General features: G+C 38.7%; 3 protein-coding genes across 8 annotated transcripts in view; 1 reads left to right on the forward strand and 2 right to left on the reverse strand.

Annotated features, from left to right (window-relative positions):
• The window catches only part of slc25a29l (solute carrier family 25 member 29-like), an 8,065-nt gene extending 6,009 nt beyond the window's left edge, over nt 1-2,056 (reverse strand). For 2 of the 4 annotated variants that reach the window (XM_032500718.1, XM_032500719.1), the window contains exons 1-2: nt 1,653-2,056; nt 321-364 (exon numbers count right to left, since the gene is read on the reverse strand). In XM_032500718.1, coding sequence (XP_032356609.1) covers nt 321-364; nt 1,653-1,686 — 78 coding nt within the window. In that variant the 5' untranslated portion in view covers nt 1,687-2,056. The remainder of the gene's footprint in view (nt 1-320; nt 365-1,652) is intronic. The other 2 variants (XM_032500720.1, XM_032500721.1) reach the window with 1 other exon arrangement.
• A 1,400-nt stretch (nt 2,057-3,456) lies between these two features.
• On the reverse strand, nt 3,457-11,643 carry wars1 (tryptophanyl-tRNA synthetase 1). 2 transcript variants are annotated; one of them, XM_032500714.1, is made up of 11 exons: nt 11,588-11,643; nt 10,141-10,265; nt 9,149-9,365; nt 8,862-8,970; nt 7,617-7,736; nt 7,334-7,516; nt 7,005-7,105; nt 6,661-6,773; nt 4,895-5,068; nt 4,123-4,263; nt 3,457-3,895 (listed from the first exon to the last, which is right to left on the reverse strand). In XM_032500714.1, the coding sequence occupies exons 2-11, from the start codon at nt 10,252-10,254 to the stop codon at nt 3,737-3,739; spliced, it is 1,431 nt and encodes a 476-aa protein (XP_032356605.1). In that variant the 5' UTR covers nt 10,255-10,265; nt 11,588-11,643; the 3' UTR covers nt 3,457-3,736. The 2 variants fall into 2 exon arrangements, with proteins under 2 accessions (XP_032356605.1, XP_032356604.1); XM_032500713.1 differs by lacking the exon at nt 11,588-11,643 and adding an exon at nt 10,480-10,579 and having other exon boundaries at nt 10,141-10,264.
• Nucleotides 11,644-11,901: 258 nt separating this feature from the next.
• Nucleotides 11,902-26,028, forward strand: part of wdr25 (WD repeat domain 25) — a 21,060-nt gene continuing 6,933 nt past the window's right edge. Inside the window, exons 1-3 of one of the 2 annotated variants that reach the window (XM_032500729.1) lie at nt 11,902-12,143; nt 12,676-13,430; nt 19,057-19,204. In XM_032500729.1, the coding sequence (XP_032356620.1) occupies nt 12,693-13,430; nt 19,057-19,204 (886 nt within the window). In that variant the 5' untranslated portion in view covers nt 11,902-12,143; nt 12,676-12,692. Of the gene's footprint in view, nt 13,431-19,056; nt 19,205-26,028 lie in introns of both variants that reach the window. The other variant, XM_032500730.1, reaches the window with a different exon arrangement.

Raw genomic sequence — 26,028 nt, forward strand, 5'->3', positions numbered from 1 at the left:
TATATATGATGGGAGATGGTAAATAAACAAATTATCTGTTAAGAATTAAAGAAATACACAAGTATAACATGTACACAATCTCCATGAGGAAAAACAAAGTGAGGTCTATAATTATAATAATAATATATCCCTACAGTAATCAATATCCCTTTCCTCTTGCTAAATTATCTCATTCCTACTCAAGGCTGACTGTAACTTTCGATTATCTGGGTTCAAATTCAGAGTGGTCTGACTTACGTCACTTTAACAGCAAAGTATTGGATCATGCCATTGCTTAACCTGGGTAAATAGTGAAGAACACGGATGAAACAGACACCCACCTTTACAGTGTCAAATGGATGTCCGACCAAAACACCAGCAGCACCTGAAAAACGAGGCAGAATTTTAAAATCTTATTGGAATATGCTAATTATTAGAACAAAGGCTTATAATCAAGTGGCACACCTCAACAGCAAACAGCCCTTCCCCCTGAGACTGTGCAGAGTAATCAGGTGGTCACTGCACTGTACCCTGTCCTTGACGTGACTAAACATCCATTATAGAGCAGTTACTTCTGACAATGTCATATTAGGACCAATTAGCCAAGAGGTATTTAATCATTAGAGGCATCAAATCTTCAAATGTAACACACTCATACGCCATTGTAGATGATCTGACAACTTATGCACACATCATTACTGATATAGTATTGTTGATTATCAACAGTGGAATACAGAAGGCTTTTCAATAAAACTAGTAACGGTGTTGTTGTGTAGCACTATTACATGGATGTTCATAAAAGTATCACAATTCTAATATACTTTTCTTAAGCTTATGTTTACACATTTTACATGCACCTCCCTGTTATTACCGGTGTAACTAGCTAGCATTGGGACAGGCTTTGGCATGTATGAACAAGTGAATGAATAACAAAGTTGTCTATTTAGTAGTGGAGTGACTCCAGAGTAGCTTTAGTTAAATATGTTTCAGAGCCTGGTGTCTAGAGATAAATTACTAACGACAACAAAACTCTTAGACCTTGCTCTCTGGACCCCTGTGTTTAGTGAATATTTAAAGGACTTTTATGTTCATAATACTCAGGCTTCTCTGATTGTAGATAAAATAAAACAAATACAGTTAGAGGGGTGGTTTGGGAAAACCTGGCCTTGGGCAAAAACAAAACAGCTGACAAGATTCCCAAGGATTTGTGGTGAGGCTTTGCTGTGAGCTACCTCCATTCAAACAGGACGACATTAACGAAGTCAACTTTAGGTAGCCCTTTTCTCAAGAGGGTTAGCAAACTCCCCAAGGATTAATGTGTGCAATTTAGCTACAAGCAAGTAGCGATGTCATGAATGACAACACAGAAAATATAAACAACACTCCCTATGTGTGAGGTACAGGTATGGAATGCAACGTCACAACCTTAGATCCGTGATTTCAACAAGAGTTTAGAAAAAGCTCAATATTAGATTTTGAGTCACTAATCTGTCATTGTAGTTTGGTTATATTTTTTCTTAGACGTGGCAGCTGGGGACGAATCACTACCTTTTCATCTAGAACTGTCCACGCGTTGACTGTAGGGGAAACAACTGAAAGCTGGCTAAGGCTAATGCTAGTTTCAACTTGTTCATGTTAACCAGTGGCTAGCGTCAATACTAACTACAACTTACCTCCTATGCAGCCAGCAGCGAAGTCCAATGCCATTCCCTCAAATCTCTAAGGGTTGAAATGTGTCAAGCTAACTTGGTGGCTACCAAACGTAATTAAGCCCTTAAGTGGGTACTTTGTTATAAATGTCACGGAATATGTCTGAACTTCAGTATTTACCAAACTCTGGCTTGCTGTTAAGCCAAGCTGTTTAGGGCTAAACAATATCCTCTTTTGGCTTCCAGACGTTGCTGATGCTGAGCAAACAGAAGATTTCTTCCGCCTACTAATCACCACACGGACTCGGAGCGTGGAGCCTGCTTGAAGGTGTAACAAAAATGTATTGCTGATGTGTCCTCCCGCTCACTACTAGAAGTGCTCCTACTGCCAAACCTTTTCTATTTCTGGGCCGGAGGAGGAGGCGGCGAGAAGAATAAGCGTGTTTGCTCTTTTTTAAGGCAGCCCAATCGGATTACATGAAAGAAGACAACTCCCCTAGCGGATGCTGTCCGCCCCTCGCACCCATTGGCTGCTGGCGGGTGGCGCAGCAGAAGAGTTAAATCTATCATCGCTGCTCCTACAGTCACCAACGTCAGAAATCAACAGTGTTATCGTGGTGGCCGTCAGCAGCATGAGTGTCTAACTCATATTCATTCTTAAACAGAGTAATTCTAGAGCGATGTAAGTATACCGTGCCATACATTCAGGACACATCATACTGCTGCGCAGTGGGGGGAAATACAATGAAACAGCCCTGCAACCAGTGGTGAAAAGTAATTATGTATTGCACTCAATAACTGTACTTTGAATGTTAAAGGAACATTACCGTTTTGCTACTTAATACTTCTACGCCACACTACATTTTGTCAGCATATAAAGTAGTATAAATAAGTCCCACATTTACCAGCTGCAACATAAGAACGTTTACACAATAATGAATCACTGATGCACCCAATAGTCAAATATTATTTTGAAATGTGCCGTTTTGAATGAGTACTTTTTGGCACTTTCAGTATGTTATGATGTCAATACTTTTGTATTAAGATTTTGAATGCATGACTTTTACTTGAAACAGAGTCATTTTATTCTGTGGTATTGATTTATTAGGTAAAATATCTGAGTACTTCTTCTACTATTGAGCATTTATAGGAACTGCCAAAGGTCATTTTGAGTATATATAGTAAGTAGTATTAATGGTTGTAAAGCATATTCTTCCTAGTTATTTATTTACATATCCATCCTTGGAAGAACTAGAGGATACAACACACCAAACAATAGCAGAGGGAAAAACGTATCTAGACAAATGCTATTATTTTATTCTTGTTTTTTAATCATAGAATAATGTTAAAATTCAGGTTTTACTAGTGTCCCCAGACAGGGAGAAGGTGTGTCTGGAGTGTCTGAGCAGAGGGTTGCATATTTGAAATTCACAGCTGAAGCCCAAAAACCAAAGTAGTGTGGCCTCATCTACTGTCTGCTTACCTTTGCCCATGAATAAATCATGGGCCTCTACAGGGGAGCCCAGGCCCTGGCTCTAAGAGATGGACCCCTCCTCTAGATTACAAAATGTCAATCTTGATGTCTGGAAATAATGGGAAAATTAACACTTTTGCTGTGTGATCATAGTATTTGTTTTGGGTTTTCAAGTATAGTTTAATTTTAGTCTGGGCTTTGGAGAAACTTCTTTACTTTAATCATGATTAGAGAAAGAGTTATCCTGAATCAACACCCTTTTGCTGATAAATACATTTGTTTTTGTTCCTAAGACACTGCTAGCCACCTATTCGTATGTGCTCAAACGTCTCATAAGCATATTTTGCAACAATGTACATTTGTACTCTGCTTTAATTGTCATTCATCCTGAACTGATGTCAGGGAGAGGAGAAGGGCTTGTGACATTCCAGCAGCGCTGCAAAAACAAACACTTCATAAAAACAGATGTGCACACTTGGTGGAGAGTGAAGCTAACAAGTAGCATGCCATTTAGCATAAAGGTGAGGGCAATGCCAGTCTTAGTTTGACACAGACACACATCACTGCTCCAGTAATTTACATTTCTCATAATGAACAACATGATGAACTGTGACATATCAGTTGCTCAAGCAGACTAGAAGTTAAAATGTAAAGGTCTGGGTGTCATGAACTGCTTGACTGTCTCATCTGTGACTTGTTTGCGTCGCTCTTGATGCTGCGCAATCATTGGCTGCAGAGTTTCAATCAAAAGCTTCTTTAGTTCTCCCGTTAGGAGAGCTCCACTTGTGTAATCCTGTAGAGAGGAGAATAAAGCAGTGGGAGTGGATGGGAGGGATGTGCAGTAAGGAAGTTAAAAAGAGGATAAACAGTACAAGGTAAAGAGTTCAAGGCAAGATACAGAAAGCACAACAATAAGCAAGATCGTAGAGAGAATAAGGAAATGGATGAAAAAGTGTGATTAGCAACAGAAATAAAGTTTTAAAGATATAATTTGTTTTTTTTTCTTCTTCACACCCTCACCTGTCTGATCTTCTCCAACTGTTCATCATCCTCCAGGAAGAAGGTCAAGTACATGAAGGCAACGTCTACATCTGGGTTTCCACCATACTTTCTGTGCTCTTCCACTGTGTCTTTCCCCCCCGAAAATGCATGTTTGTTGACCTGTGAGTAATGGTTAAACAAGTCAGTCAGCAATCATAGGCAATAGTTATTTCACCCATTATTAAATTATCAATTGATTATCAGAAAATGTATAATATAAAAACATGTCAATATTGTGATATAATGCTACATGCACTGTGATTCCCCTAACTGACAGCACTAAAAAAGGGACATTTAAAACAATTAAATTGCAACATATGCAATAAAAGTTAAATACAAATCTGACTAGTAACTATTGATAGTAATAGGTCCTGTTCCATTTCATTCATGCGTACTGCCTTTACTGCCACATTACAGCACAGAACTAAGGACATGGAATTTATCAGAACTTTGGATAAATGCTGGCGCAAGACACATCTTCAACGCTGTCAGTTCTGGTTTAAAGCTGAATGCTAACCCTAAACTATGATACGTTAATAAAAAGGTGATGATTAAAACCAAATAATGCAACCACGTAAATGTAACGCTTAAAAACAGCTTAACTTAGAAAATAGTAATCATTGTCAAAGCTTGTGCGTTAATTAAAGAGTAATTCATAAAATGGAATAATGCAATTAGGCTAATGTCAAAGCTCATATATAGGCAATTTAAATATGTAACTATTGACAGTAATAACTAGTAATAGTGGCACCTTGTTTTTGATCTGCTTAGGTGTGTCAGTGAGGAAGATAGAGGAGTTGGCGTCACTGGCACTCATCTTGGTCTGCGCCCCCTGCAGGGCTGGGAAGAAGGTGGAGTGCAGCAGGGCTGGTTTGGGATAGCCGATCCTTGGAGCTACATCACGGGTCATCCTAAAGTAGGGATCCTGGATGAGTGAGAGGAAAGACACAAAGATGTCATTGTGAAATATGACAAAGTATTTAGCATTGTCCATAGGGATGTTTATAATTAACCGTTTAACCGACATTAAGAATTTTGATCAATTAATAGTTTAAGGGATGGTTTGGAGTAAATTTACCCTAGGGTCCTATGCACCATAACCTCGAGCCAAACACTCCCCCCAGAAAACTTTTTCCCTTGGTCTAACATTGGGCGATTTAGTGTTCTAAATCAAACGTGTATGTCATAAATTGCCTGGAATGGTTCCAAACTTCTACAGTAGTACAAATAGATTCTGTATTCATTCATTCACACCAGGAGTTTATTTAAATAGCACTTGCCTGATCTCTTCTTCTGTTCTCTCGCTTCTACTTTACTGGTAGCCTCTTCGGGCAATAGATGTTGTGCTCTGTGCGCACAGAGCAAAGGTCGCCCATACTTATTCGAGCTTGAATACATGGACGAGGAGCTACAACTAATGGAGGAGAATCGGAGAGCTAGCACGCTGCAGAGAGGCGAAGCCATCAGGCAAGTGCTATTTAAATACATTCTAGGAGTACTTACACCAATGCCAATGCCAATCCAATGCCTTGTTTTATGAGTATAGAACCTATTTGTACTACTGTAGAAGTTTGGCAACATTCCGGGCATTATTAGTGGGGTCATTTATGAGATACGCAGTTGGTTCCATTAGCACCTGCACTAAGCCATTCAGTATAAATAGTTTTTTTACAAATAGTTTAATTTTAAATCATGTTGCAGTAAAATTTAAAACTAATTCAAAATTAAGAAATATTCTATTTAAACCTCTCTTTATATGTCAGTTTAGTTGTTACTCAATATACTAGATTAAATTGAATTCTGTTGCAACAATACTTTAAACCTCAATATAAACTGTGATCTGTATTAATTTACACATGAGAAGGTTTAACTTTAAAAATGGCTACTTTTTGAGATGGATTGAGAAAAATAATCAAAGTAAGGGACAGACTCAGCCTAATTGAGTTTTATGCAGCTGCTACATTTATCTTAAGGAACTGGTGGCACTGATAGGATTACAGCTGTAACACCACCAATGTTCAAACTCCTGGTGGCCCTGAGATTTTAGGCCACCAGATTATTGCCAGCCAAGATTTGGCCATATTGCTCCATTAATTCGGCCAACAAGTTTTAGTGAGAAATAAGTTACTCTGCTGACTATTAGTTACTCATAAGACTAGCTAGCAAACAACGAAATGTGTTGTTTTATTAAGGAATGGCTACAGGCTAACTAACTGTTTTTTTTTAGCTAGCTAGCAAACAACGCCCTGATGAAAGTCCTGCAATATTTATTTATTTGCAGCGTTACGACCAGGAAGGTGGCTGCTCGTGTCTGTGCGGAACATCGTGCCTGCGCGACCAGTACAAGGCTGCAGCTGTCGGTGGATGTGGATAGCATGTTTCAGCCTCCCGGACGGGGGAACAGGGACTAATGCCTTTTCGTAACTGTTAATGATTAAGGGTCAGCCATAGGTAAGAGAAACACAAATCTAAATTAGCATTCCTAAAAGTCCTCTATTACTGTAATGTTGTCCTGACCTGGTCTATGGCGCAGGGGATGAGACACTGGATATCCTTTCTGCCTTTGAAGATCTGTGGGAAAGAGTTACTAAAGGAAGGGGCTGCCTGGATGGCTGGGAAGCTGATCTTTCCTGGATGGATAAAAAAATGATAGAAATCCTAAAGAACCAACAAGGTATTCACAAATTATACTTCAGGATCAGGAATAAAATAATGTAACAAAACCACAAACACAGTATTACACTGACACATTTTGTGCATTGAAATGAAACATTAGTAACGTCTGAAGCTACTGGCCCAGCTATGAAAGCAATCAAAGAATAATTTGTCTTTAAAGATGTCTTTGTCATCAGTTGTCTTACCAATGCAGTCACTGTCTGTAAAGCCAAAGATGCCTTTGACTTGGTTGAATGTCACATGCTTCTGGATCTTCACCACATTTCTGTAGAATTCAGGGGTTGCACTGCAGAAAATACATTGAAGTTAACAAATTAAAAAACAACTGACTTCAATAAGAAATTCTATGCCGCTATGTGAACAAATACCTTTTTTGTTCCCATAACCAAACACCATCGTTCACATTTATTCATTTTCATTAATAAATATGGCAAGGCGTCTGTGCATCCTAGGAAGCCTCAGCAGTAAGGTCTGCCTGGTAGGAATATAAAGATAGTTTTTTTCCATATTTTACCCCATGTAGTCGAGGTCAGAGAAGATGAAGGTTTTGTTGACATCAAAGCCACAGGCTATGATGTCCTTGGCATTTTCCACAGCGAAGCGGTGGCAATCTTCTAGTGTTAGATCCTTCCACAGGTACTTCTCATCATCCGTCAACTGGATCACCAGGGGGATGTCAAACACATCCTGCAACCATCTGCAACAAGGAAGTAGTTTTCGGTTCTAACTTAAGTCTCAAAATTTAAGATGGTGCCTTGCTGATGTAACATTCAAAACAGCCTTCAGTTAGAACTCACTTGGTGAAGATGAAGGGGATGAGGTGACCAACGTGCATGGACTCTGAGGATGGACCTCTGCCAGTGTAAAGGTAGAAGGACTTGTGCTTCTCATACGCATCCAGTACCTGCTGCATATCTCTGCCAGAAACGGCAATAAAAGGGAAGTGATATCAGAATCAGAAATACTTTATTGATCCCCGAAGGGAAACTCTGTGTTGCAGTTGCACAAATATTATAAATAGAGTAGAAATACAAATAAAGAAATAAAGAAATATAAGGAGTTGGATATGTATATGATATATGGGTCATTCCCACATGAACACTCATCATCATCCGTTTTACTTAGTAGGAAAATCTAAATGAAAAGGTTCAGAGTTAATATTTTTTTTACTATGACGCTGCCCTTGAATTTTGTTCCCACTGGATAGGGGGGCTTTTGATAAAACTGGGCTGTTTATGCAGTAAAATGGCACAAAACAATTAATTGGTGCTACATGGCCAGTGAAAAAACAGAAAAGAAGCTGTGATATTCTCTTTCATTTAAAAAGGTAGAAAACCTACAACTACAATAATGCACTGCACCGCACCAATAAACGCTCCTGCTGGTGGGTGACATAATGTGAGTGGTAACAAACTCTTCTTGTATTTCAGCCAAACAGTGCAGTAAAATATGTTTCTGAAAACATTTTACGCGAGAAATAGGCAATGCAGTAACCAAATCTTGGTTTATATTTGAGCTGCACTGTCTAGTTTTACAGTTGAATCAGTTCGGTCTGAGTTTGAGAAAGAGAAGCGGCTATTTCTCTCGATCCGCTTGTATACACTTTGTTTCCGTTTGTTTAAGTACGGTCTGTAGGGCCAGCAGCAAACCAGAAAAAAAGTGACATCAATTTTCAAATGCATCACTTGGTGGTCCTGCTGGCCTGGGAGTAATGCGATCTGGGCACTTGTTAGAGGGAGGTTCAACATAGTTTATTTACACATACAAACATCATTATGATACAAAGCTGGTTGTTCATCTGCAGAGTACAGTATACCTTTGAGAATTTATTCAAGTGTTTTGTAAGCTGCTGAAATCTGCTGCTGGAAATTCAATTTCCTTGCGGGTGTCATCCCAAAAGGATCAATAAAGAGAGTCTAAGTCTAAAAGACTATAGATGCACGATATGATAACTTCAAATCACCCATACACAAATAGTCAGCAATTAGAAAAACATGAAGAGATCACACTAATTAAATACATTAAGTTTCTAAAATGCTGACCTGTGTGAGAAGAAGATTCCTCTTCGTAGAAAGCGGTGAGGCTTCTGTCCTGAGACTTTTTCTATTCTGTCCACCAGCTCCTTGTCAATTTTACTGCTGCCAAACCTTACTGAAGAAAGTCACGACACAATGTAAATTGTGTTGTTGTTGTATAGCTTAAATTACCCCATGGATGGAAATAAATAACTGACTATCATATTTCAACAAAGATAAAAAACAAAAAAATATACATTTGCCATGGAACTTAAGCTTTTAAGTGAATGCCACCCTTGAAGCTTGAATCGTACCTATGAGCTTGTCATAATCCACTCCTTTGGCGTTGCTAGTGGAAACGTTCCATGGGTCAACTGTGTCTTCATCATCAGCACCATCTGCTGCTGGCCCATTGTTGGGAGCAACAGAGTTTTCTGAGGGCGGACAGCCTGCTTTGTAATCCTGACCTGTCATCTGTTTGTAGTCTACTTTCAACTTTAGCAGCAACTGAACAGCAGCATCAATGTTAGCCTGAGGAACCCAAAAACTGCTGTCAGATAACACACACAGATAAAAGCAGGCCGACAGAATCAAATGGCACTGAAAAACCCATTTGCATATACATATATACATAACTATGCAGATAGTTTTGGTTTCAGCTGACATATCTGTTTCTAATATGTCTCTGCACCTCCCTAATGCAATGGAGGTGAATATATTTTGTGGTGCTTACAACATGTCAAAAAAATATATTTAATAGTATATTTAAAAAAAACTAATAGCCATTGTCTTTCCAAAAAACAATGCCCAGGTTACTTTGGAAAATCCACAAATGTCAAAAGTTTTACATGGAACTCTACCAATAGTAGAAATAGTCCCCGTAAAAACTTTTGACATGCATGACGAGCATGTTCTGTGGATTACCCAAAGTAAAGGGACATGGATTTTGGAAAAAATGATGTTGCAATTTAATTGTTTTAAATGTCCCTTTTTTTAGTGCTGTCAATTGGGGCATCACAGTGCATGTAGCATTATGTCACAATATTGACATATTTTTACATTATACATTTTCTGATAATCAATTGACAATTTCATAATGGGTGAAATAACTATACAGGAATGGCTAATCCAGTAAAGGAAATACCTTACAAATAAAAGTGCATTACAAAATCAGTCCAGCTCACTGATTTGCAGCATTGCTCACAATAGTTAAATAGACACAGAGAAAAACAGCTATCATTGTATAAACTGTATGGCAAAATCTCTAATGGTATACACATGTCAGTAACAGTTTACAAGCACTTACTTTATCTACTTTAGCTGTTTTCAAGGTCCTGACCACGTCTCCTTGTGCTGTCAGTTTCTCGTAGAGCTCCAGTGGACTCTTGGCTCCTTCCCCGTCTCCCTGGCAGTCCGTCATCTTCTTCACACTGGCCAAATAAAGAGGTTGAAATTAAGTGCTGACCAAATATATAACATAAATGAAAGCTGCATGTTCTATATATCATATAGTATAATATTTACAAAATTACTGAGGTTAAATCTGCTCTAGCATTACTGTAACTCAGCAGTTGAGAATTGTCCCATATCGTCACCTTCCTAAAATAATCGCCTAAGTCATTTTTTGACAAAAGTATTTTCTTGCCTAAATCATCTCCTCATAGTGCTGGCCACCTCTGGTAAAATTTCCTACATTCTCAGTTGAACAGTTCATGTGATTCTACACCTTTAGTATAACTGCCTAAGTCAAAAGTGGCACTTAGGCAGTTTTATTTTGCCTACGTCAAAAGACAATGTGACTTAGGCAGTTTTACAAGCTTTTCAACATGGGTGCAGCCTCACAAAGGAAAAAATGTACTCCTCTATCAGTGAAGTTATTTCCATGATTCAGGGCTCGTCCCCAATCGGGAAGTGATGATGTTTACTATAATATAGGCTATACGTATAGTTATTTTGTAGTTTTTATTCAGCTCTTTTAGTCAGCATTTTAGTACATGAAAGCTAGCTGTTTTTAGCTAGCTTCATGGACTTACCTCTTTTCAAACAATATTTCATCTAGAGTTTTTGTTGAATTTTGTCCACATTACATGATCTCATCAAGACAGATTTAAATACTTTATTGTAATCCAACAGCTAAAAACTATGTTTTTAACTAAAAAAATCATGAAAACTAGCATTCAGTTAGCTTCTTGGACTTCGCTTAACTCTTGTCTTTTCAAAAAATATCTGGTCCTTCTTCCCCGCTCATGTATACGGGGAGAACTGGCATAAACCGGTTATTCACTTAACCGGTATTCCCCTGTTACTGCTGTGCATGTAAACACATTGTTGACAGAGTTGAAGGTTTAAAATTCACAAAGGCATGTTCATAAATTTGCCTAAGTCATTTATTCCTCTCATGTTGCATTATTTACAGACATTGTTATTAGTATGTCAAAATTCATCTATTGTCATAACGTGTTTGAATGAAATTATTAATAAATATCATATGTTCAGTATTTGGTTCAGTTTTTTGTGTTTTCAGAAAAACATGAAAAAATGACTTAGGCGATTATTTTAGGAAGGTGACGATGTGTGAACATACCACAACATGGTAGGTTAGGGCTATTGAGCTGGCTAATTGTCTGATACTACCTACCTGGCTATAGATTTACATCACGCTGTCGTATTTCATAAATGATAACATTATTAAAAGTTAGAGTACAGTTAGCTAATGCGATTCATGATTTAATAAAAGACTATAGTCAACCTACCGTACAATGTACTTCACACACAACTGACAGCTCACTCATTCAACTTGCATCAGCCTGAAACAGGTAGTGTTTGGATAAAATTATTCCCAGGCAAACAGGATTCTTCAACTGTTCCGCTATAAATAAATAACTGGAAAAGTGCCACCTTGGAAAACTCTGTTTGCTGAATTTAATATGCAGACGATTTTCTATATTTTGTCATCTTATTTTCATAGTACAGCCACCAGTTAAACTAAGTGTAAGTACGTTCAACTGTTCAACACGGTGTATATCGGAGGATTTAGGACAGCGGCTTCTGTTCCTACCAGTGGTTTCAAAATAAAAGCGTTCTCGCGTAAGCATACTGATATATATCAGTATATAGAATATGAGTACACACATCGAAACAACTTTTACTTTGAAACTGCATTAGCTCTAGCTAATGATTTTGCGGTATTTATTTTGCAGCCTTTTTTGTTGAAAATATGACATATGTTTTAACCATAGACTCTAATCGGTCTTATAATACATCCGTGGTGCTCATAGGTCGGACATTGACTGTTTAACCAGGTTGCAGGTACGACAGTTAAAGGCAGGTTAGCTTTACTTAGTAGGCTAGCTATGTATTTGACTCTGTCTGCAGGTGGTGCGTTGAGTTAGGTAGCTAGCTATTACTCTTTTTGTCTTGGCTTTGTGTTGACTAATAGAAGGACTTCATATTACCAGCGTGACGTTTACAAACGTTAAGTGAATGTTTAGCTAACGTTAATGCTCGAAATTCTGGATCTCCCAAAAGTTATCACCCTGTCCTTCCGTTTAAAAAAAAAAAAAAATGAGATGGTTTATATTCTTCATATTTTCTCAAAGTCTGCTTGGTGGCTAATATACATTTCACCCCAATAGTGACATTACATTTCCAACAAAACAGTTGGTTAAACTTCCAGGTCAAACTATTTGAATGTCTAGGATGATGTAACAAAACGTGACGCATAGTCAGTATACTTTTATGTGCAGAAATACAAGCAACCACAAGATGTCACCCTTGGGCCTCTAATGGATTTACTCAGTCTCCTCTGTCCCTTAATTTCCCCTATATTATTTTCAAACAGGGTGTCATCACGTAAAGATGTCTTCATTAGTGGCCTATGAGGATTCAGAATCAGAGGATGATTATCTTGACCAAACGGAGGAGGGAGCATCAGTTTCTGTCCAAGGTGAATTTTGTGAACAAAACCAAGAAGTCAGGATGTGTAATTCTTCTGAGGTAACGATCTCTCACAGCTTCACTCCTGCCCATGACAAGTCAGTTTTGGAATACCATGGAGATATTTCAGAAAGAAGCAGTTCTTCACCTCACCCAAACTCACAGCCCCAGAGTTGTTCTGACTGGAAAAGCAAACATCACAGTGACAGGGCAGCACAAGAAAAACATTTTAGAGATACTGCAGCTCCTCTGAGTTTACCTGTGATTCAGGAGAATATCTCACTAATGCAGACAATTCCTCCTATGCCACAAAGGTTTAGCGATGGGTTGAACTCAGCAAAGAGACACCACGCTGTCCTGTCTGGTGTCAGACCGTACATCCCCAAGAGACAGAGACTTGCCACTTTAGTAGAGATAGTGGACCCAAAGTACCCAGCAGAGCAAGTCCCAGGGAATCAGACTAGGGAAAGCCAAATTCTTTCTGACGTGTCGGCAAGAGTAAAGCCTTATCTTGCCCACAAGTCTGGCGCTGCCGGGATACCGAGGAGGCTTCTGATGAGCCTGGGAGGCCACCAGGGTCCAGTCAACACAGTGCAATGGTGCCCCGTGCCTCATCTCAGTCATCTGCTGCTGTCTGCCTCCATGGACAAGACATTCAAGGTAATGAGCTACAATAAAACTGTCACTGCCTTCAGAAATGATGCAGGTTGATATTTAGCCTTGGAACCCATGAAATGAATAAAGAGGGGACTCATTGCCTTTGTAGTGCAATAATGTAGGCTTTCACAATTCTGTTTTTATTCGAATCAAACTGAAATGTAATTCAAGATATAGATATTCAGATTTTTGTCATGTGATAAAATGTGTCCATTTCTCAAACTCCATTTACATTGAAACAAAAATCCATTCATCAGTATTTTTTCAGGCAGGTGCCAAGTGCATCGGGGAGTTGTGAGGGGATAATCACTTACCTGACATTCATAGTAATTGGCGCAGAGTCGCAGACAGTGAGATAATATCTGCCCTGCGGCCTCGATTTATAAATGTACCACAAACCACTTTCTTAGAACCATATCTGTCTCTGTCAGTTAAATGTATGTCAGGACCCATGGGGCTTCCTATCTGTCTCTTTCTCAGTCTCATTCTTCCTGATTACCCCTCCCCCTTCTTTTCTGTATTTCACACCTGGAAAACAATCCTTCATTTCCAGACTGTAAAGGTCAAGTCATGCAGGTGTCTGCCAGTGAATAAAATATTTCTATCCCAGTACGAAACCACGTACCCCACCAATATCCTAAGAGGACTCAGAATAATTAATGATTTGAATATGCATGAAACCATTTGCATAATCATAAAAGTGCAGCAGTATGGCAGCCACCTCTTCTGGCACCCGGAAAGGGCGGTTTGGAGCAGATGGTGGAGACTAGGAGACTAGGAGAAGGGGAGGAGAGAACTTGGTTGTTTGTATGCAAGGATTTCTCTTCTTCTCTATCCCAGAGTATCCTAACCAGATGTTTTCTTTAAGACCAATAGATAGATGAGCATGTAAAAATACTACGTGTCTGTGAGACATTTTGCTCAATTTCAATGGAGGTCATTTTTTTCTCTAAATGTCTGCACTGACTTCAGAAGTATTCAGCCTCCACACAGTCATTTAAGTTTGCTATTTAACTATTGGCAATGCACGCTTCAACTGGAATCAGACCTGATTTAGACCAGAATTGTAGGATTATGAGGTGATATGAAAATGTTATTCTCATGATGGTAACATAATCCTCATGATTAGTGTCCTGAAATTTTTTTTAAAACATACTGGAATTCAAAGACTTAAGATGATGGCATACATTATATGTACAGTAAGAGCAATAGTTATTTAAACAAAATAATTTGCTCACCTTTGTGACCTCTCACTGTGTTTTAGTAAGTGAGTGGCCGATAATAAGGTCACAAGCAGTAATTTAAATAAATTCTATGGCCATGTCATTCTTGTAGATGTTTTTATGGCCACAGCAAATACTGTTTGACTGGCAGGTGTTCATTAAATGTGACTGCAAATATACTGTTAACTGCTGTGTAATAAACTGCAGATAACTATAGCAACAGTACTTTAAGTTCACACTTACCAGTTAAGTCTCATTAATAAAACATAGCCTTTGATTAAACTAAATACAAATGGGAAAAAATGTAGGGCTGCAACTAACAATTATTATCATTATCAATTATTTGTAGATTTTCGCTATTAATTGATTAATCGTTTGGTCTACCCTTTATAATATATTAGCCTACAGCCAAAAGTGTGTCATTGCTATTTTCGTCTGATCAGTAGTCAAACACTAAAAGATTTCATTCAGTTTACTATCGCACAAGACATGAAGAGCAGCTACTTACAATTGGGAATCTGGACCTAAGACTTTTGTGAATCGGGACCTAAGACATTTCTTATAATATTTTTGTTGGAAAAGTAACTTGAGCAACTAATCAATTATCCGAATAGTTGCACAGAGGCGCCCTAGTAGCCTGCTCGTAAAGCTGCATTCCACATAACTACAACGTCTACCGTCGGCTTACTTTTGACTTTTGTTGCATGTCATACCAATAGTCCAACGTTTGTGTTTGGTAAGTGCCATGGTATGAGTATGAGCAGCAATGCCTAGCAGGTATTCCATCTACCTGTACATTTCACTATGGTTTGAGTACATTAATACACTTCAGGGTGTCCTGGTATAGAAAACGACAGGCACGTATGTGAAAATGCTTGTTTTGCGTTGTTCATTTTCTTGTATTGCGGCAGCTTATCATACATTGTTGCTGTATCGATGATTTCTTTCAGCTCTCAGACTACAGCTATTCTCTTCTGTTCTCTTTGGCTAATGACAAAGAGGGGACACACCCTATGAAGTCTTAACACTTTCCCTCTTTGTGTTTCTTCACCAATTCCCTTCAGGCTTCCACCTTCTCTTTCATCCGGTGTGTCAGAGGCAGAGTCAGACTATCATTATTCCAGCTTGTTTGCAGCTGTTGTCACCATGGCTACGGCAGGTGTAAAGCAGCAGTTTTAAGTTGATAACACAAATAACAATTTAGTTTTAATTACAGGGAGTTATTTAGGAAGCAGATTACCCCAATGAGTCATCTGCATGGATCCGCTCTGCTTGTCTGTTAAGTAGCCGTGAAACTAAAGGGGATGCAAATGAACAAGCGCTCATTTTCACCCATGCCCTGGTCTCACATTGTATGCTTTGTTTTGCAATTGTGCATGCATTGAATGGTGTTGCTATGGTGGACATCATTAACGCTGTCATTCATTGGAGACAGGATTTAAACACCATGCTATTTTACAACTCCGACTTGTTATGTAGAAGTCTGTGTTCAGTTTAATATTTTGAGGCTTTTGTGACTATAGATGCTATCATCAGTTGTTGTTTAAAAGATTTTCATGGCACCTTGAGATGGCAGTGTTTCCCTAAGCTAAGATCATACAGAGAAGTGGCATATCCTGTACACAATGAATGGAAATATTCTTAATACAGTATGTGTTTCACTTCAATGTTTAGCTTTTTACGATCAAAAGTAAGCGTGTGTGTGTGTGTGTGTGTGTGTGTGTGTGTGTGTGTGTCTCTCTCTCTTTCCTAGTCGTTTGCTTCTCACCCTGAAGACATCTCTGGCATTCTGTTTGTTAAACTACTGCCTGCTGGATTGATATGTCAGCCTCAGAGACAGGGGGTCCATCTACCCCCCCCCCCTATCTGTCTCCTGTGGGAGATGTGGTACAGAACTCCTGGATGTGTTTTCTATTCTGTATGGAGAATTAAGCTTTAATAATGAAACACAGGGAGTGGCAGAGAGGGATCTGCAGTGCCTCACAGATCTTCAAAGTCTGGCCCTGGATAAGCGGGGGAGCCAAAAATTACTCCATCATTACTTTAATATAACAGACCACCAACTGGATTTTATCCTGGGCTTCATGGAGAAGCTTTTGTCTTTTGACATGTCTGACAGAAAATCCTACTCTTTGTCATCAGGAAATCGGATAAAAGCATGTCGCAGTATTGACCAGCCTGTTTGCCAAGTGATCTTTTTGAAGCACAGTGTGAAAACAACACAACAATGATTAAAGACATCGGCAACATAGAAACAATCTGGCAGATTAACACCTCATTCATAAATGACTGTCTGCTTTATTAGGCCTCTTTTTTATTTACACCATGATATAACATTTTAAGCCAGTGTTAGATACTGTAGTCATGGCAGTCACAACTAACAGAAGGCAGCTGGGTGCTTTTCTGCTCTGCCCTCTCTATAATCTGAAAAACCTCAAACTGCACCAAACCATTTAAGCCATTACACCCCACAGGGAATTGATTTACAGGCACACTCAACGGTAATTAGTTTGATTAATTCATTGTAAAGGTTGTCTTTGCTTTTAAATTCAACTAAAATGTCAGATTTGTATACCTACTATGCCAATCTATCCAACAGCACTTCCAACTGCTGAGTAATTAAATTTTATTTCATTAAAATAGCATTTAGAGGAGGAAGGCTTAGATTATATCTTTCTCAGCTTTGAAAAATAGACATTTATCAATTTACTTTAACACAGGAAAGATTTTTTTGTGCTTGAGGAATCATTGAATGCATCACCTGAAAAGGCATAACGGACAAAAATTGCTTTTGTTCGGGAGAGCAGTAGCTGCAAACCAGGCCTTGTATATTTGACTCTCAGTAAACTGCCCTGAAATGCGTTGCCAACCTAAACATGCAGGTCTTTCCTCTTGTTAGACTGAAGGAAAGCACAGTGTGTCAGTGCCCCCTAATGTCTTCTCTCTGTCATACTGCATTTCATTTCATCTGCTGTTTGCTTGAGGTGTAAAGGATGCAGGGGTCAGTGTCAACCTTTAGCCTTTTAGCACACCTACAGTATCTTTTTTCTTTTCTTTTTTTCCTTCATAGAGCATACAATGACTGAGCACAAATATAATTACTACTATATAATCTTGCGTTCTGGCTTTTACAATTGCTTTACAGTTTTTGCCAGTGCTTACACACTGAAGGCGAATGCTTAGACCAAAGCACCAAAACGTTATTTTTTGGAACCACGGCTTAAAAAACGGCACAAAAAATACAAACACGTTTTTTTTTCTTTGCACTTTGTAAACATTTGCAACATCCTTCTTGCAAAACACCACACACTGTTTCTTACATTAGAAGCTTTGTTCAAGAATGAAAACTCTGGCGATCATTGGGAAAAAACTTATCTTCACAATGCAAAACACAATCTGAAATTGGCAACACACCCATACACATGGAAACACTTAGACAGTAACTGAACACCAATCAGTCTGTGGCTCAGCACTACAAACCGACCTCAGGTACACTCAGCCCCTTGCTCCCCATTTCTCTATCGAATTGAGGATTTCTTTTTGGCTTGGCGTTGGAACGTGTATGACCGCCAACCACATGCCCGCATGCCTATTCTGCAAGCAGCGGAAGAGGCTGGCAATGCCATATTTCCCATGTTGTCTGGCCAGGGATGATATTGCTTGTGATGTGAATGAGGTGATGGGACCCCTGACCAGACCCTAACAGAAGGCGGGATCCATAAACCATCCACCCTAGCCTTCACAAAACTACTTTTTATTTGCCATTACTCTGTATGTAATTCTGTTATTGTTTGTTTAAAGTAACAAAGTGTATTTGTTACTGTAACGTAATTCTACTTTTCTTTGTGTTTTAATTTGGAAAAACCTGAAGCCTTTTTTTTTTGCATTTATTGAAATGTAGGCGTTCTGTACTGGAACAATTTTTCACAGAAGCCTGTATAAGAAAGTAGGTAGACAAAGTACTAAAGAGAGCTGTGTTTTGTATAAAGTACATCACTGTGTTGTTGCTGATTTGAAAGAGTAATTCAAGTGGCATGTGTGTAAAATTTTGTTGCAAAAATGCTATTTTGAAAAAGGATTATGTTTTTGATTGCAGTTTGATCTTGACAAAGAAGGGAGATATTTATCTCCAAGTGTTGTGTCTTATTTGGCTTGTTTGAAGAGTTTTGACACTGTGAGCAACATTCAGTGTGTAAGCAATCTGCAAAAACTAAACCTGTCAGTTCATATTGTTCAATAGCACATTCTGTGTATTTCATGCAGTAAACCTGCAAAAGCTTTCTTTTCTTTTCTTTTTCAGAACGGCTTGAGCTTGTGTAAAAAGTCAGTAACAGTGACTTTGTTGCTGCATTCTAAGTGTGTCCGGGACTTTGGTTTGATGTGCGCAATGTGCCCATGTCTGGCAGGTGTGGGATGGAGCAGAAAGCGGGAGATGCCTGAGGGTTTACACCTGCCATTCGGGAGCTGTGCGTGATGCCTGTTGGACCCCCTGCGCGCGTCACCTTCTCACTGGCTCCTTTGACAACACGGCTGTGGTCACAGACGTAGAGACGGGTGAGAAGCAACACTTCTTTTTGTAGGTTGGATTAACACAACGTCACATAACAAATGACTGAAGTCGCCTGCAACTGAACGCAACATGTCTCAGGCCACGTGGGCTAAACTACAATGATTGTGGTGTAACTTTATATTTTCCTAAAATATTGAAGATGTATACTTAATTTAAATTCATTTTTAGCTACTTTTTTATTTTTAAAATTTTTGTAGAGTGACTTTAATATGTTATGGACCTCTCTCTCTCTCTTTCTCTCTCTCTCTCTCTCTCTCTACACATGAAGCATTTTCAGAGACCTTTGAAATCCACATTTCTAGAGCAAATACATCATGACCAGTCCAACCATCCTGTTCCAAAATTAAATAAAATACCTCTATTGCATTGTTTGCTATAAACACTAAAAAAGCTGCAATGATGCTATAGTCTCATTTAAGGATGAGGTTGATTAGGTTCTATAGAGGCTACACATCCGCTTCAATAGGGTTGGTCCCTAATAGGGGACACCTCTCTTTTTCTTTCTCTGTATCTCACACATAGACCTACATATACAGTATCTGCTTACAAAGAAAGCAAACATTAATACTTTATGAACATTTTGTTTTTGTCTACCTTTTACAAAATTCACTTTGAACTGCCGGCTCATTGTGTTTGCTGGCCCTTTTGTCTGCTCATACAAACCATGAAGGTGACATTTACAACCGATCAATAATTTGGTTTGCTTTGGAAATGCTTTGCTTTGAGGCCAAGCATACATTTAACAAGCATGGCAGAAAAGATGAGAACCAATCACAAAGGCGATCTACAGCAGAGCAACTGCCTTTTCAGCACTTCACTCATTTCCTTCAACTGAAACAGTTCATACATTTTTTACACAGCTGAGAATAAAAAATGTTGGTAAGAATAAAAAGACTCATATTGAAGAGTCAAGAATCATCTCAAATTCCTTATATTTGTCCCTTCTGTCCATTCACTAACATTAAATGCTGCACTGTTCATGTGTGTAGGAAAAGACCTCAAAGAGGCTTAACAGAATGAGGCTGAATATACAATAGACATGATTTTGAAGCCCCTGTGGCAACTACATCTCTAGGGTCAACACATTGCTGTGATGACTTGCTACCGTTTGCACTTCCCCTCTCAGCATGTCTGTCAATACTGCCAATAAAGCCTACGGATATAAGCTTGGCCTGCCCATTAAACACACAGCCAGCTCCTGGAAGGGGATCGATAATGGATACATCACCACAGGAGCAGCCACCATGACCTTACACTGGAACATCAGAAACCACAACCATAAACAACCGTAAACAGACCAATATTTTGGACTTATACTTTGGGAGACACGGGTGCCTTGCACAGCGCTGTAGGATGTCCCATTGGTGTCAAACTAACAGCTTTCAAGTAATGTCCGACATCCAAAGAGCCCTCACAAGTCAATCCTGTCCTAATCTCTCTGTGTGTTATATTTTGTTATTATTATTTATTTGTAGAAAAATGTAATAAACTACATTGCTGAGGATGAGGGTCTGAGGATGTGTTCTGGCACTACACAGCAATAAGCATTCCTATGGCAGCACGAGATGAAGAAAATTTCATTTAGTTGCATATTAATATGGGAGTTGGGACTTCCTGCCCAGGTTCTGCCTAATTGTGGTTCAATAGTTGTGTAAAAGCAACACTTGAAACTGACCAATTCAAACCAGTCATGTTCAAGCAGTGAAAAAAACATAGAGGCCAATCTGAATAATTTTATCCATAATAATTCCAATAGAGACTGACTTACCTACGCTACAAGTCCCATCTTTCCAGAGGATTAACACATATGACACACTCACAACAGAGCTGCACCAAGGTGCTGGCATCAATATGACAATGGTATTTGAAAAATTAATGATGCTCCCAAAATTCATGCAACATATGTGTCAACCCGAGATCTACCAAGAATGATGGGACACTGAGGGAGCTGAGTGTTTGCCATATCAGACTACTCAAGATGATGATGAATGTTATCTTTACGCACTTCACAGTAATGCAAAGGCTCTCAGCTCTAACATGGAAGGCAGCTGGGTCTACTCTGTACAATCCAGCGCTCTTTGGAAATGTCTACGGGCCCTTTAATGATTAGAGTCTTATTAGACACCTGGCCCAATTTTTGTTACCACAGCATCGCTGACCAAATGTTGCACCAATTGGTATGTTTAAAGAGAAATGGAATTATAAAGGAGCCTATGCATTCAGATTGGAGTGTGGGCCCATTTTCCTTGGCCGTCTTTGTAGTGGTTCCTGTGTCCAATTTAATTTGTAGAATCTTATATCCACTCCCAGTGGGCCACGGGCAGGCTGTCACAGCTGAATAGCGAAAGTACAGGGAGAGAAGGATATATGGAGGGAGAGCAGTTTAAGAAGCATTATACCGAAAGAGAAAGGTAGAGGAGTGGAAGAATGCGAGAGAAAGAAATCAAAAGAGGCAGACTAAATTCAGAGGAGAAACGTAGAGAGCATGGGTTGGGGAGTGGAATACATGAATTTCATCTGGAGGGCATTACTGTGAAGTTGCAGCTGTTGTCCAGCGCTGTCACGGCTGTCCTTGGAAAAGCTAATGCGTAGGCCGGCGGAGGAAAATATGCCCATTTACACACAGGCTGCAACAGGTTGAAGTGTCAGTTTGTGCATGTGATTGCAGAAGTCTTCTGTCCAGATCCCTTCAGGCACTGGCAGAAAGGAGATCATTCTTGCTTTTAAAAAATCAATAATAGACAAAGATTGTGCCCGTACTAGAATGGGCTTGTGTGTTGCTCTTCCATCTCCCTTTGACTTTGCAGAGACGTATTACGATAAATGTAACAAAAGGCTTCAACAATAGGTGAGGTGTAAGATGGTGTTTTACATTATTGCAATGTATTATTTAGGAATGAGCTACAAGCTGCAATATGCCAGAAATGCAAAGGCAAAATAATATGTTGCGTTGGGGGTTTGACACTGGGGGCCATCTCAGAGAAAATAGTTTGTTTAAAAGATGTTAGCTAAACATTTAATACATTATACAAAGTGCTCATTCTTTTTCAAAATAATATATACAGTACATATACTGTGTGTGTGTGGTTGTACATATATATATTATCTAATATATATATATATATATATATCATATATATATATATATATATATATATATATATATATGTGTGTGTGTGTACACTATCGGTCAAAAGTTTGGGGTCACTCACAAATTTCCATTGCACTCCATTGTAGACAGAATACCAGCTGAGATCAGTTGCATTGTTTTTTTAACCAGGGCAGCAGTTTTCAGATTACATTATGTGTGACATATTTGCAAAAGAGTTCGCCAATGTTTTTTCTAGTTAGTTTTTTAAAATGACATCAGATTAGTAAACAGAATGTGCCTTTGGAACATTGGGGGAATGGTTGCTGATAAGGGCATGTAGATATTGCATTAAAGATCAGCCACCCACTCAGATCAGCTGGTATTCTGTCTATATGGAGAGGAATAAAAATTTGTATGTGAACCCAAACTTTTGACCGGTAGTGATAATGCATGTATGTATGATATGTTATATGTTGTGTGTGTGTATATATATTGTATGTGTATATATTTGTGTATATATATATATATGTGTGTGTGTGGTGTGTGTGTGTGTATGTATGTGTATATATATCTGTATTATATATATATATATATATGTATATATATATATATATATATATATATATTATATATATATATATATATTATATATATATAGACTGCAGTGATCTGTCCCCCTACTCACGATAGTTTCCTTTGTAGAACTGTGATCATGCTGTAGAGCTGACACACACAATGGATGAATATATACTGTATGCTGTGTGTGCTGATGATATGATTACAAAGCAACCAACATGAAGTGGGATGTTTTTTCCCATAGTCTGTGCCTTTGGAGTTTTTTAAGCTGCTTTATACTTGAACTATTTTTACTTTTTGAGAGTCCCATCTCCCTGTTCCCTCCACAAATTAAACCTTATACCCTTGGTGAATGTCAACAGTATTCAAATTTGCAACACGTGTCTCCTCAGCAACCCTTGATGGGAAATAAAAGTGATAACTGTTACGCTTCTGCTTTTACAAAATTCTAAATATGCAGACGTTGTACTCTCCTTTTATGCTGGGTATCAATGTGAGGGTGCTAATTGAATACACGGCCATTAAATAAAACAGATTCATGCATTCATTATCAAGGTAAATTTGCTATTACAATGCATAAACACCTCCTAAACGTAGCTAAACGTTAGTCAAAGTTTGTCACTGTTTCAAACTAGTTACAAATAAGGCTTATTAAGCCTATTTCCAAACTAGTATTTGTTGTAATGTGTTTCTAACCTTTTCATAGGTTGCAGTGACAGCACTCTGCTTTGGTGGATTCGGTAATGAGGCAGAATATCCATTTCATACCAGTTTCCCCCCTAATGTCCTCTGTGCTGTACTCATCCACTGTGTTTGTCAGCTCTACAGCATGATCACAGTTCTTTCAGGACCACAAAGTAAACTATCGTGAGTAGGGGGACAGATCACTGCAGTCTTTCTTTATCTCCCCTCTCAAGCAAGCAAATTAATCTTGCTTAATTAAAACATGACGAGGCCCTCTTTATTATGAGGAGAATGTTGATTTCTCATCGCCTTGCCAAACCCGAGTTTTAATTTATCTCAGTGACAGATCTTCTCCGTATCGCCACGGGTTAGCCAATTAAGCTAGGAAGTGTGAGCCCGACGAAATTGCCTGTTAAAACTTTGGTTCAATGCAATCGAATTTGGGAGCGTGCTAGTACGCCATTAAGTGAAAGAAGGTCCATTTTTGCTGCAGTTTATTATCTGTGACTCATTCCCCTTTCTAAAAAGACTTTGTAGGAGCATCCTTGAACAAGTGTGAAATTAAGTGCATTTTTGTTGTGGACTAAGACTGTAAGATGTTTTTGTTGTTTGTTTGATGAATTAATGAGGAGCCGTTGAACCCTGAGGTGTTCTGCTTTACATAGCCTTTGACAGAGCTGCTGGCTAATAGTCTGGCTTAGCTCCTCAAGTAGCCTTCTTCATCATTTTCCCAGGAAACTAATTTTTGGTCGCACCCTGTCATTCTTAATTTCATATCAGGCCCCCAGTGTTTTTGTTTTGTTTTTAAGGACTTTTTTTAATTAATTATAGATAAAGCCGCCTCTAGCCCAAACAGTGTTTTATATTCTAGTTTCTCTTATCATCTTCATGTCTTTGTTAGTTTAGAGGATTTTTTGTCTTGAGCAAATGTTTAAATCAAGCAGCTTTTTAGACATGTATGATGGGCTGCTTTCTTGAAATATCTCAGACACGTTATCACAAACGGGCTGCAACCTGCACACAAAAGCTGTGCAAGCTTACAGATTTCTGGTCACTTCCATAGCCCCCCATTATTAAAGTGTGTTAGGGACAGACAGTTGAGTTGTAAAACTGTTCTAGGGCAACTATAATGACAAAAATAGTTTCACAAGAAATTGTCCATGGTCTATCTATGTGACGCTTTTTTTAGTGACAGAAAGATGTGATCAAAAACTGATGGATGTAGCCTGTAAACAAGCTCACGTCCTGCCTCTTACCTGAATGGATCACAGAAAGCTTTTCATCCCTTCACTTTGACATCATTCTTTCATGTATTTCAGAAGGTACATTGAGTTAGGAACACTTTTCAGCAGCTTACAGTAAGATTTACAGGCAATGGTACAATTTAAGTACACACAATGTTTACTGCACAGGAAGGGAATGGGCGTTTTGGATCCTCATATTGCACTCAATTAATAAACCAACAACAGCAGAACTTGAATCTCAAAAAGAAATGTATGTTGTGTTTAGTTAGTCTTGACAGTTGAGATATGTAAAAAAAAAAAAGTTTGTCTTCGTCTTCATTCCTTACTTAAATAGTCTGAAACTTTTTATTGTTTTACAAGCAGAGCACATTGGTTCCTTTTGACAGATGTGTGTAGCAGCTGCAGGAGTGATACTCCTTGGGCAGAGATTAAACAGCCCTGTCAGGCCTGGCCGCTCAGGGAAATGTTAGTGCCCAGAGATGACAGAAACCAGCCAGGGGTTAGAGTTGAGCTGGGAACAAGTTCCTTGCTGATGATTAGGCAACCCACTCAGGTCTAAACACTGCATGCTCTTACATACAGTGGGGCTCGAGAGTTTGGGCACCCCAAATTTGTATTAATGTGCATAAAGAAGCCAAGAAAAGATTAAAAAAATCTCCAAAAGGCATGAAATGACAGATTAGACATTCGTATAATATGTCACAAAAAGTTTGATTTTATTTCCATCATTTACACTTTCAAAATAACAGAAAACAAAAAAATAGCATCTGAAAACGTTTGGGCACCCTGCAGAGTTAATACCTTGTACTCTCCCCTTTGGCAAGTATCACAGCTTGTAAACGCTTCTTGTAGTCAGCCAAGAGTCTTTCAATTCTTGTTTGAGGTATCTTTGCCCATTCTTTCTTCCAAAAGTCTTCCAGTTCTTTGAGATTTCTGGGCTGTCTGTCACGCACTGCTCTTTTAAGGTCTATCCATAGATTTTCCATTATGTTGAGGTCAGGAGATTGTGAAGGCCATGGCAAGTTTACACCTCTTGATGTAATCCAATGTGGATTTTGAGGTGTTTAGGATCATTATCCATTTGTAGAAGTCATTTTCTCTTTAACTTCAGCTTTTTCACAGACGGCATCCAAAGTCAGCGTCCAAAATTTGCTGAAATTTTATTAAATCCATTTTACCTTCTACTCGTGAAATGTTCCCTGTGCCACTGGCT

This window comes from Etheostoma spectabile, chromosome 20 (assembly GCF_008692095.1).
Source record: "Etheostoma spectabile isolate EspeVRDwgs_2016 chromosome 20, UIUC_Espe_1.0, whole genome shotgun sequence".
Classification (NCBI taxonomy): domain Eukaryota; kingdom Metazoa; phylum Chordata; class Actinopteri; order Perciformes; family Percidae; genus Etheostoma; species Etheostoma spectabile.

Coding starts and splice junctions, on each gene's coding strand:
- wars1 (XM_032500714.1), bottom strand. CDS start 10,254: ATGACGGACTGCCAGGGAGACGGGGAAGGAGCCAAGAGTCCACTGGAG. Junction 7,517..7,616: donor ATCCCCTTCATCTTCACCAA/GTGAGTTCTAAC, acceptor TCCTTGTTGCAG/ATGGTTGCAGGATGTGTTTG. Junction 5,069..6,660: donor TCCCCTGCGCCATAGACCAG/GTCAGGACAACA, acceptor TCACTCATCCAG/GATCCCTACTTTAGGATGAC.